The sequence below is a fragment of the Astatotilapia calliptera genome, chromosome 12 (genome assembly GCF_900246225.1).
Source record: "Astatotilapia calliptera chromosome 12, fAstCal1.2, whole genome shotgun sequence".
Taxonomy (NCBI): Eukaryota; Metazoa; Chordata; class Actinopteri; order Cichliformes; family Cichlidae; genus Astatotilapia; species Astatotilapia calliptera.
In genome coordinates, this window is record NC_039313.1 from 30,099,180 (window position 1) to 30,114,546 (window position 15,367).

General features: G+C 38.1%; 1 protein-coding gene across 1 annotated transcript in view; it reads right to left on the reverse strand.

Annotated features, from left to right (window-relative positions):
• The window catches only part of nf2a (NF2, moesin-ezrin-radixin like (MERLIN) tumor suppressor a), a 31,547-nt gene extending 16,580 nt beyond the window's left edge, over positions 1-14,967 (reverse strand). Inside the window, exons 1-4 of the mRNA XM_026187186.1 lie at positions 14,257-14,967; positions 13,048-13,173; positions 12,810-12,932; positions 8,228-8,311 (exon numbers count right to left, since the gene is read on the reverse strand). Coding sequence (XP_026042971.1) covers positions 8,228-8,311; positions 12,810-12,932; positions 13,048-13,173; positions 14,257-14,370 — 447 coding nt within the window. The 5' untranslated portion in view covers positions 14,371-14,967. The remainder of the gene's footprint in view (positions 1-8,227; positions 8,312-12,809; positions 12,933-13,047; positions 13,174-14,256) is intronic.
• Positions 14,968-15,367: the final 400 nt, after the last annotated feature.

The following is a 15,367-nucleotide window of genomic DNA, read 5'->3' on the forward strand; positions in this document are numbered from 1 at the left end:
TGACTTTCTTTTCTGCACAGCTGTACATTGCTATATGCACTATGCACTTTGTGGTTGATGTAAGATGAGTCTGGTAATGAGGATAACAATTTTTAATCCTATAGTTTATATTTTTGGGAATTACACCAAGCAACAAATAGACTTTACTGTCCCAAAATGTTGATTCTGTTCATCTGGACGTAGCGTTTTCAATGGGAAACATTTTGTCGCTCATCCAAGTGACTTCACGAATCAACTTTCTGAGATTTCCTTACCTGGATGATTGAGCACGCATCGAGACAGTTCTTTATTGTGTGACTACCAGTCACTCAGTTTTTAATATGAAAATATAACTCCATTTAAAAGTTGCCCTTCAACAGTTTTCTGAATCTGTAATCCATCATGCTAACTCACTGATGAGCTGCATCTTTTGTGGTAGACCGTTATAGAAAATTACTTTTAAGGGCATCTTAAAGTGCATAAACTGAAGAGAGAAACCATCAAAGTCACCTATGCAGTTCCTGAACCTTGGTGAACAGTACACTGAAGACGTTCTGGGAAAAAGAAAACAAAAACACCCTCGCGGCTCTGCAGAAATCAAAAATTTAATTTGTCCCGTTTCTTCTAATTTTCCACAATTGATGTATGTTTACATTTCGACTGTTATCATTGTAAATATAAGTCAGAAAGGTGTTTTTTATTTATGACATTGTCTTGGGGTTTTCCACTTGAGACTGACTGTGAAACTCCAAGCCTTTGAAACCCTGTTCAACCAAATATCCAGTGACAAGTGCACACCCGCTCTAGCTTGATTATAATTGTTTGCTGCATGGCTTTGTGTACGTTGACGCTGATGAAGGCAAAGTGTAAAAACATTTCCATCACACAATTAAAGGTTTTAAATTAATCAGTGTGTTCCAGTCCCCTGTTTTCTTCTCTGGAAGTTTTCCGTTTCTTGGGTTGAGTAGTGTCTGATCCAACTGAAAGATGACTGAACAACTCTGTTTTTAAGTATTGTGTCTGTATATCTCTTCACATAGATTTCAACCATTACAACTAGTGAACCTTTTTGTTATACCTTGGTGAAAAACAGGTGCTGTACAAAACAAATTAATTTCCTTACTCTGATTCTGGAATCTTATTCTATATAAAGTTAAGGCTGCTAAAAACCGTTTACTGCTATTACTGGTATTGTATTGAAAATGTAACTGAGTCACCTTTAGTTAATAAGTAAAGCAGAAAAATACACACAACAAAGAAACTGGGAAATGAAGAACCAAAACCATGTACTTTGATGTTGCATTCAATAGAAAATACATCCATAAACAATGACATGAGCTTTGAAATGCAATTTTCAACGCAATGATCTTTTGCACTTTAAGTGTCTATCTTTTGACCATGTGTCTGTCTATAACAAAGTAAAATTAACAAATACTTTGTTTGGTTGTGATTAAAGCTTTAATATTGGTATTTTTATATTATTTTTGTGCACAATAGCGTGAAAACAGTATTTAACAGACCTAAATGTAATATGCCTGCAAATCCTGAACATCACTGCAGTGACTAACAGACTGGTGAAGCCAATGGCCATTTAATTAGATCCCTTTATTTCAGTTTCCCATCTTCCCACTTCTGCTCCCGAGGTTCAACACCTGCTTGTTTGTAATTGCTTCATAATTGATGATATATAGACTTATTAAGGTTTTGTGGCTCCACTGGGCTTCAGCTCAGTGACAGACACGGTGATATTTTGCCAGTGACAATGCTCTCAGATACGTTCTGATTACTTACCTTCCAATTATTTCAAAACAACTCCAAACTACCTGTGGTAATCGACTGTCCAAGATAGCTTTTTGTCAATATCTTTAACTGATGACCGCCAACAGCAGCTCCGCAGTCTGCAACGGCTAATTAATGGACATTATATTCAATAAACCCCAAATACAACAGAAGAAGGGAATTTATCACACTATTCCATGTAAAGAAAACCAATAAAAAATGAAAAATACAGATTTTCTCACACCAGCAAAGGAAATGTTCTATGGATTCAACAATTCTCAGACATTTCTGTGCTAAATGGCAATTTTAAGATGCTTGCACAAAGAGATGGAGAAAATCTTAAACATTGCATTTACTTTAATTACCATGTAACAGTAAGTAGGCCTCAGTATTTAGCTCAAATTACCAGCAATTATCTTGGCAACAAAATAAGATTACATATCGACCACGCAAGTGCAATATTTCATGACATCAACACGCTTGTGTCAGACCGCTTCAAACTGCTCTCATATTAGTAAATTAGCTTGATGTTTCCTGGTATAACTGTTTACACTCACTGAGTAAAACCCTACCAAACACATGGAGCACAGTCAGGTAGAGAAGAAGAGTGTTACTCAAATTAGAGACAACTTGTTACATTACTACAAGTGCAATAAAAGCTTTACAAAATGGATTTATCTGGCTGAAACAACAAGGGTTGAATCTCACTCTGTCTGGAAAAAGCAAGAAGCCAACAGGGAAAGGCTTTGTTCATTTAAGTCATCATATTTAAACATGCTTCAGCCTAACCCATGTGCACTACAGTTGGAATAATATAAGTAACAACAATGACAAATAAATAAAAAATACTTTCTGGTTTCATAGCTAAGCTTTTCCAGTTACTTGTTGCTACAGTGAACGACTGCAAAAGGGGATTAACCTGATGTGTTTCACCAGCTTGTTGTCTATATCATTTTTTCCACAGTTCCCTGCCTCAGTGTCACAAATGTTAATGCTAGATGACCTGACTGTGGCAGGATTACCCATTATAACACTTTGGACAGGTAGAATTTTAATACTCTCAAGGCAAAGCTGACAACTTCCAATGAATACTGAATAACCAGAATTAAACTGAAAAAAGCGACATATTTGAAATCATTGTATCTGTCCCATAAAACCCAGACTGGGATACAACTACAAAGTAAGTAGATTATGGCTCAGGATTTTCAAAAAATATATATTAGTACATGTTTTGTGAAAGCCACCTGTAAAACAGAGCTATTCCCACCTGTGTCTTTCATGCCTTTTAGCTTCTCATATCCCTCCCCACTCAGCACGACACGTATTACAAATGGCCGAGTGATTCAGTCTCATTCCCTACATACCCTCTGTGCCAAAATGACTGCCTGCACATTTTTCCAGGGTGGCTTCTTGTTGAAATTCCATGTCAACACTCCCTTCTAGCACTGCACTTGCTTAGGATATAAAAAAGGACACAGTAAAACTTCTGCAGACCTACAAAGGCTGAAAAAGTATGGACACTGCTGGCTTTACTGAAAGGCATCGCATCAGATACAGAACCAAAACATAGAGGGTATTTACATGAATGCAACCACATAGAAAATGAAATTTTCCAGTAATCTCCCAATAAAAGGTTCAGGTTCAGGTTACTTTATTTGTACCCGTAGGTAGGTCTGGTTTGCAGTTGTAAATCATCGATCCTCACATGCACACTCTCAATACAGACACAACAGACAACAGATAAGCGTAGTACAAAATACTAAAAACTAATAATAGTTTTGAGCATCATGTAATCCACAAAGTAACAAAGCTATAATTTATTCATCTGTGTGATGGCTGCTGAACAAAGCTGTTCTTAAACCTTGTTGTTCAACATTTTGGGACCAGAAACCTTCATCCAGAAGGAAGAAACTGAAACTGACTTTGCAAAGGGTGCAAAGTCACCATGAAAACTCAAACCAGGCAACCGCTGTTAAATATGAATACTTTTAATATCTGTGGAAAGATTTAATACATAAGCTAGGATTGTTCCCTTCACCAGATATCATTTCTTAAAGTCATTTTTGAATAATTGCCCACTGTTTCTGACAACAGCTTTGGATATGTGGTCTCATGTTATCTTTAAGTATGTTCTGATTTGATGCAGAATTCAAAGCTGAATCAATGACTGCAAGCTGCCCAATTCCTGAGGCAGTGACTCAACCCCAAACCATTTTCATCATAAAAGGCTTTTTTCCTGGCATGCCTCCCATGCAGGTCAAATTTCTGCAATCTCTTTCTGGCTGTATACACATGCACTTTCAAACCAGCCAGCAGCTGTGAGAATTACCTGCAGATATTGAGGACATTTTGGTGATCTTACAGACATTAAACAGTGTACTTTTGGGCTGAATACATTGGGGCAACCAATTCAAGACAAGTCTTTTAGATGACTTTCATTCCAGACTCACAAGATTCCACAATCATAGAGTTCTTTAGATGCTGGCATGAAAACATACCACACTTCAATAACAAAAAGTTGTCACTGGCATCTAGTTTGAACCCTCTAAGTTAATTTTAATGGATCCAAAAAATGTAGAGGTGTACTTACTTTTTTGTGCAACTTATCTGTTTTCTCTTCCCTAATGAAATTCTGAAAATGACCAAAAAATCTCCAGGGCTATTTTCATCAGTTATTATCTAAAAAATAATTATCATGGTCTTGGTCCATGGTTTATCATCAGATGGTCAAAAAAAACCCCACCAAGGTCATGTCTTCAATTTAAAGACTTCTGATTTTTCCCACAATCGTAGACTTGAATCTTTCACTTAGATGTAAAATATGTGGAATATTTTTCCTTTCCAGCTCATTTTTCCATTACTCAGGCCCCTGTCGTTCCCTGATAAGATGTTTAGAAAATGGATACAATAAAGAACATATAGAACACACAAAGTCCAACGTGTACAACTGTGTACAATTGGAACCAACAGTAGATATCCCCAAAGTTCAAAGAGGAATGTTGTCTTTATCATTAAAAAAAAGTTTAATAGAGACTAATTTATGCTTATTTTCTTATGGAATTTCAAGAATATAGTTTTGTTAGCAGCAAAAAAAAAGCTAAAGGTTTATATATTTATAAGATTTAACATTTACTCTCAGTTAACAAAGCGAGCTTTCCTTTGATATCAAGTTCACCGTTTAATGACGATACTCCGTCAACAAATTATATTATGGATCAACCTCTTGAATGCATATTGCATTTCTCTATTTCTCTACTTTCTGATATTTCAGAACAAGTTTTTTGAAATGTTATATTATTTCTTTTGAAATATCATTCACTGAGTTGAAAACATCAGACACTGACATAAAAGACTGAAAACCCTGACAGGTTAATATGTGCAGCTTAAGAGATGATCAAAGTTTAACTTCTATAAAAAAGAATAATTTCCATGGAGTGTACTGAATTTTTCACAACTGTAAAATCCACACACACACACATAAGCACAGGGCAGCAGGTATAGATCTCAAATCCAGTAACTAATAATTATTTTATACATTTTCACATTTTTCTGATCTGTATGCGAGTGTAAGGTGGAAACTTCTATAAACCATTATATGTATTCTACATCTAAGTGCAAGTCATGACTGTGAAACAATCTGAAGTCTCTTACATAAGACTTCACCTTGGCCTTGATTAAATTGCAGTGGGCATTTTATTGACCATCGGCAAGACCATGATGAATGTTACTGTCAGATTAATCACTGATGAAAATAGTGCTGGTTATTTATGCCTTTGAGTATTTTATTTTTTTATATTCTTTGAATTCACTGTATGAAAATTACTCTGTGCCCATGCACAGGTTTTCACCTGTGCATGGGCACAGAGTTGCAAAAGAATCAAGAGTCTCTGTCTACACACAGAGTTGCAAAAGAATCAAGAGTCTCTGTCTACACACAAATTTCGCCACCCTCTATTTTCTGCTCTATTTGCGCATTCTTTACAACTCATGCATGGTAATGTTAGCTTTTCTAGCTTCCCACTGCGTTCACTGTGAGTTATACAGCACTTTCTACTAACCTTTAAAACTGATTACACAGAAGAATTCTCTGTGACCTGAACAGAGCTATGATCCACATTATAAAGAAATTCTCTTTTAAACATTAAAGCGGTCTTGAATAAGCCTTTACTCTCCTCCTATTTCTGTCTTCAGAGTGGCATAATCATGATTAAAGATGTGGCAGAGCACCAAAGTAGATCCCACTGTGTGATATACTCTACTTCACTGTCTGCACAGTGGTTATGGACAAAAAAAGCTCATGATGAGAGAAGGAGAAGGGAAACGTCTGCCAAAACCCTCTCAGCAGCTGCACTACTAAACAACTACCTGCCTCTTCTACAATCCCATTTTATTCGAACTGACACTAATCAAAGTGGACTGCTGATTAAATAAAAAACAGATTGTGGACCAGTATGTTATGTTGTTGCTGATACCGGGGAGCACAGGGATTGTGCTGATTTGCTGACTTTTCTTGATCCACACAGTTTCTTTTAACCTAGCCCTGTCAAATTGGCATGGAAAGGCAAGTCTCTGAGGCCTCTTGGGCAAATCTTTGAGGTAGCAAGCAAAAGCCTGCACCTCAGTTTCCCGATCATTTTCTTGCGGGTTTAAGAGAGATGGGATCCTTCAACCAAGACGACTAAGATCGCTTGACATTTATTAAGTGTGCTCTTTTGTGTGGAATGATTTCCATAGCCTACAGGTAACATATGTGATCCTTTACCAATAGATCAAAGACATATAAAAACAGAGCACATTTCATACAGGGCAATGCACTTTATAGAGATAATATGCCTACTTTCATGTAAAGTACTGAAAAAATAAACAGTGAAAAGATATTGACTAGCATACACATATCACCAGCTAACAGACATCAAAGTAATTTTAATAATCTTAAGTAAAAACCAACAAAATTAAACCCTAAACCTAACCCTTGGCAAAAGCCACTCTGGAAAGGTCAGTTTGAGCTGGCATGAATAATCCACCAGTGCAATTAGTTGCATTTTCTTCCATTTTGGGAATCTTCAATGATTCACATTGATTACATTCTCATTTCTCAGGCTTTGATTTGTTTAAATCAACATTTACGCAAGTCTAGCAATCTGAATGACTGTTCAGCCAATTCCATAACCGGCTCCTAGACAAATGGCTCTACTACAAGCTTCTTCCATATTAGTTAACAACATTTGTATTTTTATGTATATTATTAGTTAGAACTAGAGTGTACAATAATTATTGAGGATCTAAAACTTATCTGGCCTATAAATTTGCTATTTCCCGAAATATATCCATTTCAGCATTTATAACGACCGATAAATGAACTACTGAATTTGAGTAAGAGACAGAAGAAACACCTTTCAACCATGTCATGACTAAGTGTTACATAGTTTGTCCACCAGAGGTCAGTCTGCAACTTCCTTGTTGGCAAGTTGTTTGGAATGTCATAAACACAACAACTAACCACGTAATCCATCAGTCACCCTATCGATCTCATGCATCATCATAGTCTTGCCTTTGAAGAAGACCTCAATATACCCAACCTCCTTCACTTAGACAGCAGCAATCTGGATCAATTAAGGGTGATTTATGACTTCTCTGTCGGGAAACCATTTGCTGCCAACTGCAGGATTTTTCCACAACAGTATTGCATCCTTCAAGGTGTTAACCCCTATTACTACAAAGTTCCTTGTTCTTGTTACAGCTTGTACACCTTACTTAAAAGAGCAAAATGCTAAAGCCATGAAACTGAACAATGGACTATTCTTTCACACCTGTTTAGTAACGAATGTCATGCTACTGTTTAATGAAAATGGATTGTGCCATTTTATTTAGCTGAGATTTCCTGCTGCCTCCACACCTGCTGGGTGGCTGCAACACCCAGCTGGTGCTTTAGGAGTGTAGCTAATTCTATGTTTTAGAACACTTATTTTAAAAAAAATAAGCTTGTAGCTAGGTTCTTGGTTTGTATACTTCAGCTGAGGTTGTGTAGTACCTCATGAAAAAGGCAGAGCTCTAATATCCTACCACTATCCTAAAGACAGTGATCTCTCAAGGAGACTTTTTTACCAAGTTCCTTCCTGTTCATAAAATTCCACCTCTTAGTTTTGTAAAAACAGCCAAAAAACACTGGAACTATCAAGGGAAAATGAAATATGCTCTTCTGGTCCTTATCAAGAACTGAACAGCAGCAATCTGGATCCACATTGGATGATTTATGGCTTCTCTAGGCGAAGCCAAATATGAGAAGATTATAGAAGTCAAACCCACAGTTCATAAGAGTAAACAGTACATGCAGTACTAAATTCAGGTACTGAACAGAGAAAATGCCATTTCTTCTGAAATCCCATAAAATAAATCCATGCTGTTTACAAGTTCATTTTAGAAAGTTTTTAGTAAGCTGCATCCACAAAGTCCCAAAATGAGTACCTACCTCAGCGTGGACAGCATAGGAGGCCAACAGCACAGACGCCTCAGGGGGACAATGAATCTCTTCGTCAAGGATCTTCTTTTTCACCTGAGGAGTACCGAAATATAACCAGCTTTACTTTTTTCCTCTGAAAGCCATAGAAAGCTCTTGAGATCTTGGTACATACAAAAGAGGGCCTGACCCTGGCTATGTCAGGCTTTTTAATCAGACAGTTTCCATTTTTAACTTCACAAAAAAGTTTCCATTCATTGGTACTAAACCTGGAACCACAGACTCTAACTTTATAAATATGAAGCTGTCATAAATGAAGGTGTGAGCTTGTAAGACATTTTCTGTTTAGAGTAGATTTTTCCATTTGATAAGGTCTCAGAGACCCGACAGCTCAAAGCCTCAGAGAACAGTCTCTATTCATCTCTTCCTGAGAACCATCTTTCTTACCTAATTTTGTGAAGAGAGGCATGGACCTTGCTTAAATAACACTTGAAATGTGTAGAACGAATGAGTATAAATATACCCTGACAGAAATAGCTTTCACAATTGGGTAGCAGTACATCATGTCAACACATGCGACCATCTTTGCTCTCCTTGATCTTCTGAGTCTCTTCCTGCATGATTCAACCTGATTTCACGAGATTCCCACAATCATACTTAGCAATTTCTTGTGACTCATCTGTTTTATTTGAATTATGACAAAATGTCAATTTTATGTGTCTTTGAGCATATTACCATTATAAAGGCAGTGCTTCAAAGCAGATTACGTGTTTGCTTGATCAAAGATGGTTAAAAACAACAGTGCCAAGGGATGTGTTTATTTCCTTACATAAATGCAGTCTTCAAACCAGGTAACTTCACTTTCAACTATCACTGCTACAGTGTTTGGTATTTGATCACTTTCGAGAGAGGTCTGGAAACAGGATGAAGTGTGCCAAATAAATACAGTGGGGCAAAAAAGTATTTAGTCAGCCACCGATTGTGCAAGTTCCCCCACTTAAAATGATGACAGAGGTCAGTAATTTGCACCAGAGGTACACTTCAACTGTGAGAGACAGAATGTGAAAAAAAAAAAAATCCATGAATTCACATGGTAGGATTTGTAAAGAATTTATTCGTAAATTAGGGTGGCAAATAAGTATTTGGTCACCTCAAACAAGGAAAATCTCTGGCTCTCACAGACCTGTAACTTCTTCTGTAAGAAGCTTTTCTGTCCCCCACTCGTTACCTGTATGAATGGCACCTGTTTGAACTCATCATCTGTATAAAAGACACCTGTCCACAGCCTCAAACAGTCAGACTCCAAACTCCGCCATGGCCAAGACCAAAGAGCTTTCGAAGGACACCAGGAAAAGTATTGTAGACCTGCACCAGACTGGGAAGAGTGAATCTACAATAGGCAAGCAGCCTGGTGTGAAAAAATCAACTGTGGGAGCAATCATCAGAAAATGGAAGACATACAAGACCACTGATAATCTCCCTCGATCTGGGGCTCCACGCAAGATCTCATCCCGTGGGGTCAAAATGATCATGAGAACGGTGAGCAAAGATCCCAGAACCACACGGGGGGACCTGGTGAATGACCTGCAGAGAGCTGGGACCAAAGTAACAAAGGTCACCATCAGTAACACACTACAACGGCAGGGAATCAAATCCCGCAGTGCCAGACGTGTTCCGCTGCTGAAGCCAGTGCATGTCCAGGCCCGTCTGAAGTTTGCCAGAGAGCACATGGATGATACAGCAGAGGATTGGGAGAATGTCATGTGGTCAGATGAAATCAAAGTAGAACTTTTTGGTATACACTCAACTCGTCGTGTTTGGAGGAAGAAGAATACTGAGTTGCATCCCAAGAACACCATACCTACTGTGAAGCATGGGGGTGGAAACATCATGCTATGGGGCTGTTTTTCTGCCAAGGGGACAGGACGACTGATCCGTGTTAAGGACAGAATGAATGGGGTCATGTATCGTGAGATTTTGAGCCAAAACCTCCTTCCAACAGTGAGAACTTTGAAGATGAAACGAGGCTGGGTCTTCCAACATGACAATGATCCACAACACACCGCCCGGGCAACAAAGGAGTGGTTCCGTAAGAAGCATTTGAAAGTCCTGGAGTGGCCTAGCCAGTCTCCAGACCTCAACCCCATAGAAAATCTGTGGCGGGAGTTGAAAGTCCGTGTTGCTCGGCGACAGCCCCAAAACATCACTGCTCTCGAGAAGATCTGCATGGAGGAATGGGCCAAAATACCAGCTACTGTGTGTGCAAACCTGGTAAAGACCTAAAGTAAACGTTTGACCTCTGTTATTGCCAACAAAGGTTATGTTACAAAGTATTGAGTTGTATTTTTATTATTGACCAAATACTTATTTTCCACCCTGATTTACAAATAAATTCTTTACAAATCCTACCATGTGAATTCATGGATTTTTTTTTTCACATTCTGTCTCTCACAGTTGAAGTGTACCTCTGGTGCAAATTACTGACCTCTGTCATCATTTTAAGTGGGGGAACTTGCACAATCGGTGGCTGACTAAATACTTTTTTGCCCCACTGTATTGTAAGACTTAAACATCATAGTCACATAGGGACCTATTAGACAGAGCCAGGAACTATGTACATAAAACAACACCATTTCATATGATCATTAAGATGCCCTAGGAATACCAGCTTAGATACCAGAAGAGCCTAATGACAAGTCCTAAAAAAGCACCAAATGATAACTAAAGGAGAACCACCCGTTTTTATAATATGTGTTATTTCTGCATCTCCAGGATTAACTGTTCTGTCTATGAATTCACTCTTTTCAGTGTCAAGAGTGGTAAACAGTTTGTAGCTTACAGAAAGACCGGTGCATGTTTAGTGTTGACTTAACTGTCAAGGATCACAATATTAATATGACTTTTTTTAATGGGCATGAATCCCCTATAACAAGGTCCCTCCTGATAAGAGTTCTGCTTCTCATTAGGTGTCACTACCTGAATAGCATCACCTATCAAACTAACTGAGTTTCATGCTTGCATAACTGCATACTGAGCACAAAATCTAATGGTAAGGCTAGATGGTGCAAACATACTTCAGCTGTACTTATATAAGACAATTTTATGCTTTTAACCTCATTAATTTGCAAAGCCAGTCATGCTGTCTTCTCTTGTTTTTGAACTAACAAAGGTGTGGAGCCAGAGGTGACAGCCCCTAATCATGGCATGCACTCAGAGGTTGACGCTGGAATCTGGTTTACAAATGAGACAAAGTTGTTGCTAAGATTACAGGCTGAGGTGACAAAGATGTGCATGTGTCTGTTTGTGCGAGTGGTCTAAAGTATGTGATAAGTGTCTATGTGTGTTGTGTGTGTGTTTCTATACGGGTGGGTGACCATTTCTGATAAGGACTAATCCACCTGACATGCCTGTGACACTAAACAGAGAGCACCTCTTGACATTATAGGAATTAATGAGAGCAAAGTAATAGGAAGACAAGCAACGCAATTCACTACACATTTGTATTTATTTCCCCTTGTAGCTCTGCACTTCTTGTGCACTGCTCTTATTTCTTTGCTCTTGTCTTTTTTTAAGCAAGGTCTTCCCTTTGGAATAAATAAATTACTCCAACTACCTTTATACGGATTAAGGACACAGAGAGACACTTTATATGCCTTAAGTAGATAAGTGCTCTACCCAAACACTGGAATGCACTGCAGTTGAAAGTCACGTTAAACTAGCACATTTGGCTAGATATGATGGGAGTGTTAGGGGAGATAAACATTCCATAGAGGATATGTTATTAATTGGGGCAATAACTGAGCCTTTAAAATCTAACTATTAATTGATAAACGTGGCCGGTGGCACTGGACGACAAGCGCACAGTTACAAATCCTATCTTGTGCGAGGGGAATGGTGTGTCAGGCTCTGCGGGAAATCCTAGAAGAGTATTAAAAGGATAGAAAGGATAGTGGTAATATGTTGTGCATTGATTCCAAGTGGCCGCACACAATCAGACCTAGAGAACAGAAAAAGTATATTACAGAGCCTTCTGCTCAAGAACCTAGGGGGAAAAATATAGATTCAGAGGCCCTGTTGCCACTGGATTAGAAGAGTAAGAAAGTCACAGAAAAAGCACATTAGCCAAATGCATGTTGTGCAAATGTGCAATGGATAATCTCCGTGTTGCAAAGTATTTTCAAAGCTTTAGGTGCAGGTTTGTTGGGGGGGGTTGTTTGTTTGTTTTTTTTCAGAAAGTTCCTCCTCTGATGTTGTGTTGTTTTAAAGGCTCAAACATGCCCACACCTGCACTGGAAAATGTAGAGAGAGAAAAAACGCTCTTCCCTATTACCCAAGTAATAATCCAAAATCCACGGTTCTTCCAAGACAAGCATGCTGTGTAGCTAATATCCTGCAGTAATTTTGACTTATAGAGCTGCTGAGATAACATAATGTCAGAGACAAGCAAAAGCTCCATAGCAAACCCAGAGGCCGAAGAAAAATCTGGTAAAATCAAATATTTCAGTGTGCACTACATATGTCCTGACTTACATTGACAATGAGAGAACAAATGTCTAAATGTACAAAATGATGCACATAAACAGCGTATAGTTACTTGTAGAAAGAAGAGATGTTGTGTGATATCTTGCACTAGCTCCTCCTCTGCATTTTCAGGGTAAAACTTGGCCAGGAAGTGAAAGGTGATGGGTTCTTCTTTTGGCACCTCCTGATCTAGAACCTGCAACAACAAATAAACAACTTTTTTTTTTTTTATTGTCATGACTCCTATATCTATATTAACAGCATTTACATAGCACATAGTTTTTTTTAAACAATTTAAGTGCAGCAGTCACCTTTTTGTCCATTTTAAGCCATGCAACTGTGTCCTTGATGTTATACCGGAGACCAAAGAACCATGTCTCTCTCAGTCCAAGAGTTCGGCACACCAAGTCAAAAAGATCTTTTCCTTTCCACTTGACCTGTAACACAGAAAAAAATAGGAGGGAATTTTGCATTCATAATATCCTGCATCTTTGTTATCTAGTCATACTGGCATTTCTATTACAACACTGGGTTCCAAGCAGAGAATCATACATGTTCTCCTCATCCTGCTGAGAGCTAAGAGGTAGGCATATCAGGGACACATATCCAATTTAGATTGGCTTTCATCTCTAGCCTCTGAGTTAACTTGGGTTGCAAGCTACTGTCAAGTGCTTCCAAGGCTGGCATGAAAAAATGCCCTAAGAACCGCAAAAGAATAGGATAAAAAACTCTCCATGCACAAGGAATGGCAACCTTGACCATGCAATACTTCTATGCAAGGCTGAAAGAACACTGTCTATATGACCAATACTTATTATGTGGTTCTTCTTCAACCCATAATTGATACAATCGTCATCCTAGCACAGAAAATAGAAACCTGTAACTCGGATGACGCTGTTATGTGTAATTACTATCTCTAAAGTTTAGTGGGGTTCCTCCCTTGTAAAAATTAAAAAAGGCATGGTGTCTGCAAGTCATTTTGAAGCCTTTCAATTCTCACATATCCCCAAGTCATTTGATAAACCCAAAACACCACACAAAGGCCAAAATTACATTTTAAAAAGCAGCATAAATCTCTGTTAGCAGATAAACTTCAGCAAACCTTATAATGCACTGACTTTTGCCACCAACTATTTCCCTGATCACATTGGTGCAGAAGACACAGATAAATATATAACAGATAATCATCTGTTATATGTTATATGTTTATATATAATATTATACATAAACTGTAGTTGATATCACCATAATATCAGCTACAGCTGTTCAGTTCATGGGTCACAGTTGACTGCTGCCATCTAGTGTCGAAAAGTGCTAATTGTTTATCTTAAAAAGGAATGGACACCTGTACCCATTCAGTTACTCTATCCATTAGATTCTTATCAAGCAGTTGTAAATACATTACAATGCATAGCAATTAGTAACTAGTCGTTATTAGCAGTACCTGGCGTTGTGGCCACGGTCACTACAAATGTCGAAAAGTCTCGGCTCAAGCTGAATGGATTTAAGATTAGTCTCACCTCGCAGCTGAACTCCAGGTCCGACTCCATTGTGGAGATCCTGACGTTGAAGGTCTTCGCTTGTTTTCTCATCAGCGAGTTAAATCCCATTTTTGCTGCAAAGGCACTTGCCATGGCGAACAGTTCAAAAAAACTAACAATTCAATTGTTCAAAGTCGCTTCTACACTTACCTACAAACTGAGTGCACGGTCAAGCCATTTTGATTAACTTTTTTAACTCTCTGATGGAAACAGAAGACGAGTCATCCGGCATAGTTGAAAGATGAACACAGCTGTGCATGTGACTTTCCAGACTTAGTATTTATCGTTCATCTATCGCTGGATGCTCAAACGAGAGTTACATGAGTTTTTAAGACTCTGACTGGCATGTTATTGCTCTATTGTTGTCCCGCAATTACGTATTTATGTTATTTTTCCCTTTAACTGCCAAAAAGAAAATTATCAATATATTCATCCCAAGCAGATAAATACAGCGTAGGCTTGTTAGGCTTGCTATTAGTTAGCTAACTAAGATTACATATAATATGAACCCTTAAGTGGCGACAACTTTAAATAAACCCGTAAGAAATACGATAATGTTCACATTTATGCGTCTCACCCAAATCATTCCGTCTGGAGACGTCAAAACACTTAACTTGTTACACATGAACTACGCTAAAAAGGAAGCGAAACACCAGCTAACCGCTGCTAACCACTTGTTAGCCATCTCATCCAATGATGCATTCGGGTACCGCCCAAAATGTTGTAATGACAAAGTAGTACATAATAATGGCATTGACATAAAATGCCATTTTATTTTATGGCAGGGAGAGAATGCTATTTATGGCTAGGCCATTATAAATGAATACTTGCATGCACTTCGCTTTCTTACTCTAAGACAAGCTCAAGGGGTTCACTTTGTGGTGACTAAATCCACAACTATTCTGGTGATCAATAAAAATGTTGTTGTATTTTTCAGACAAAAATGGCAGACCTAATTGTGTTGTGTCTCAGTTATGAGAAGCAACTGCTTTAGTCTGTGAAATGGGATCATAATCTGAATATATTTGATTTTAAAGTGCTGGGCAGTAAAATTAATTAATTAAGTAATTAACATTTAAATTAAAGGAAA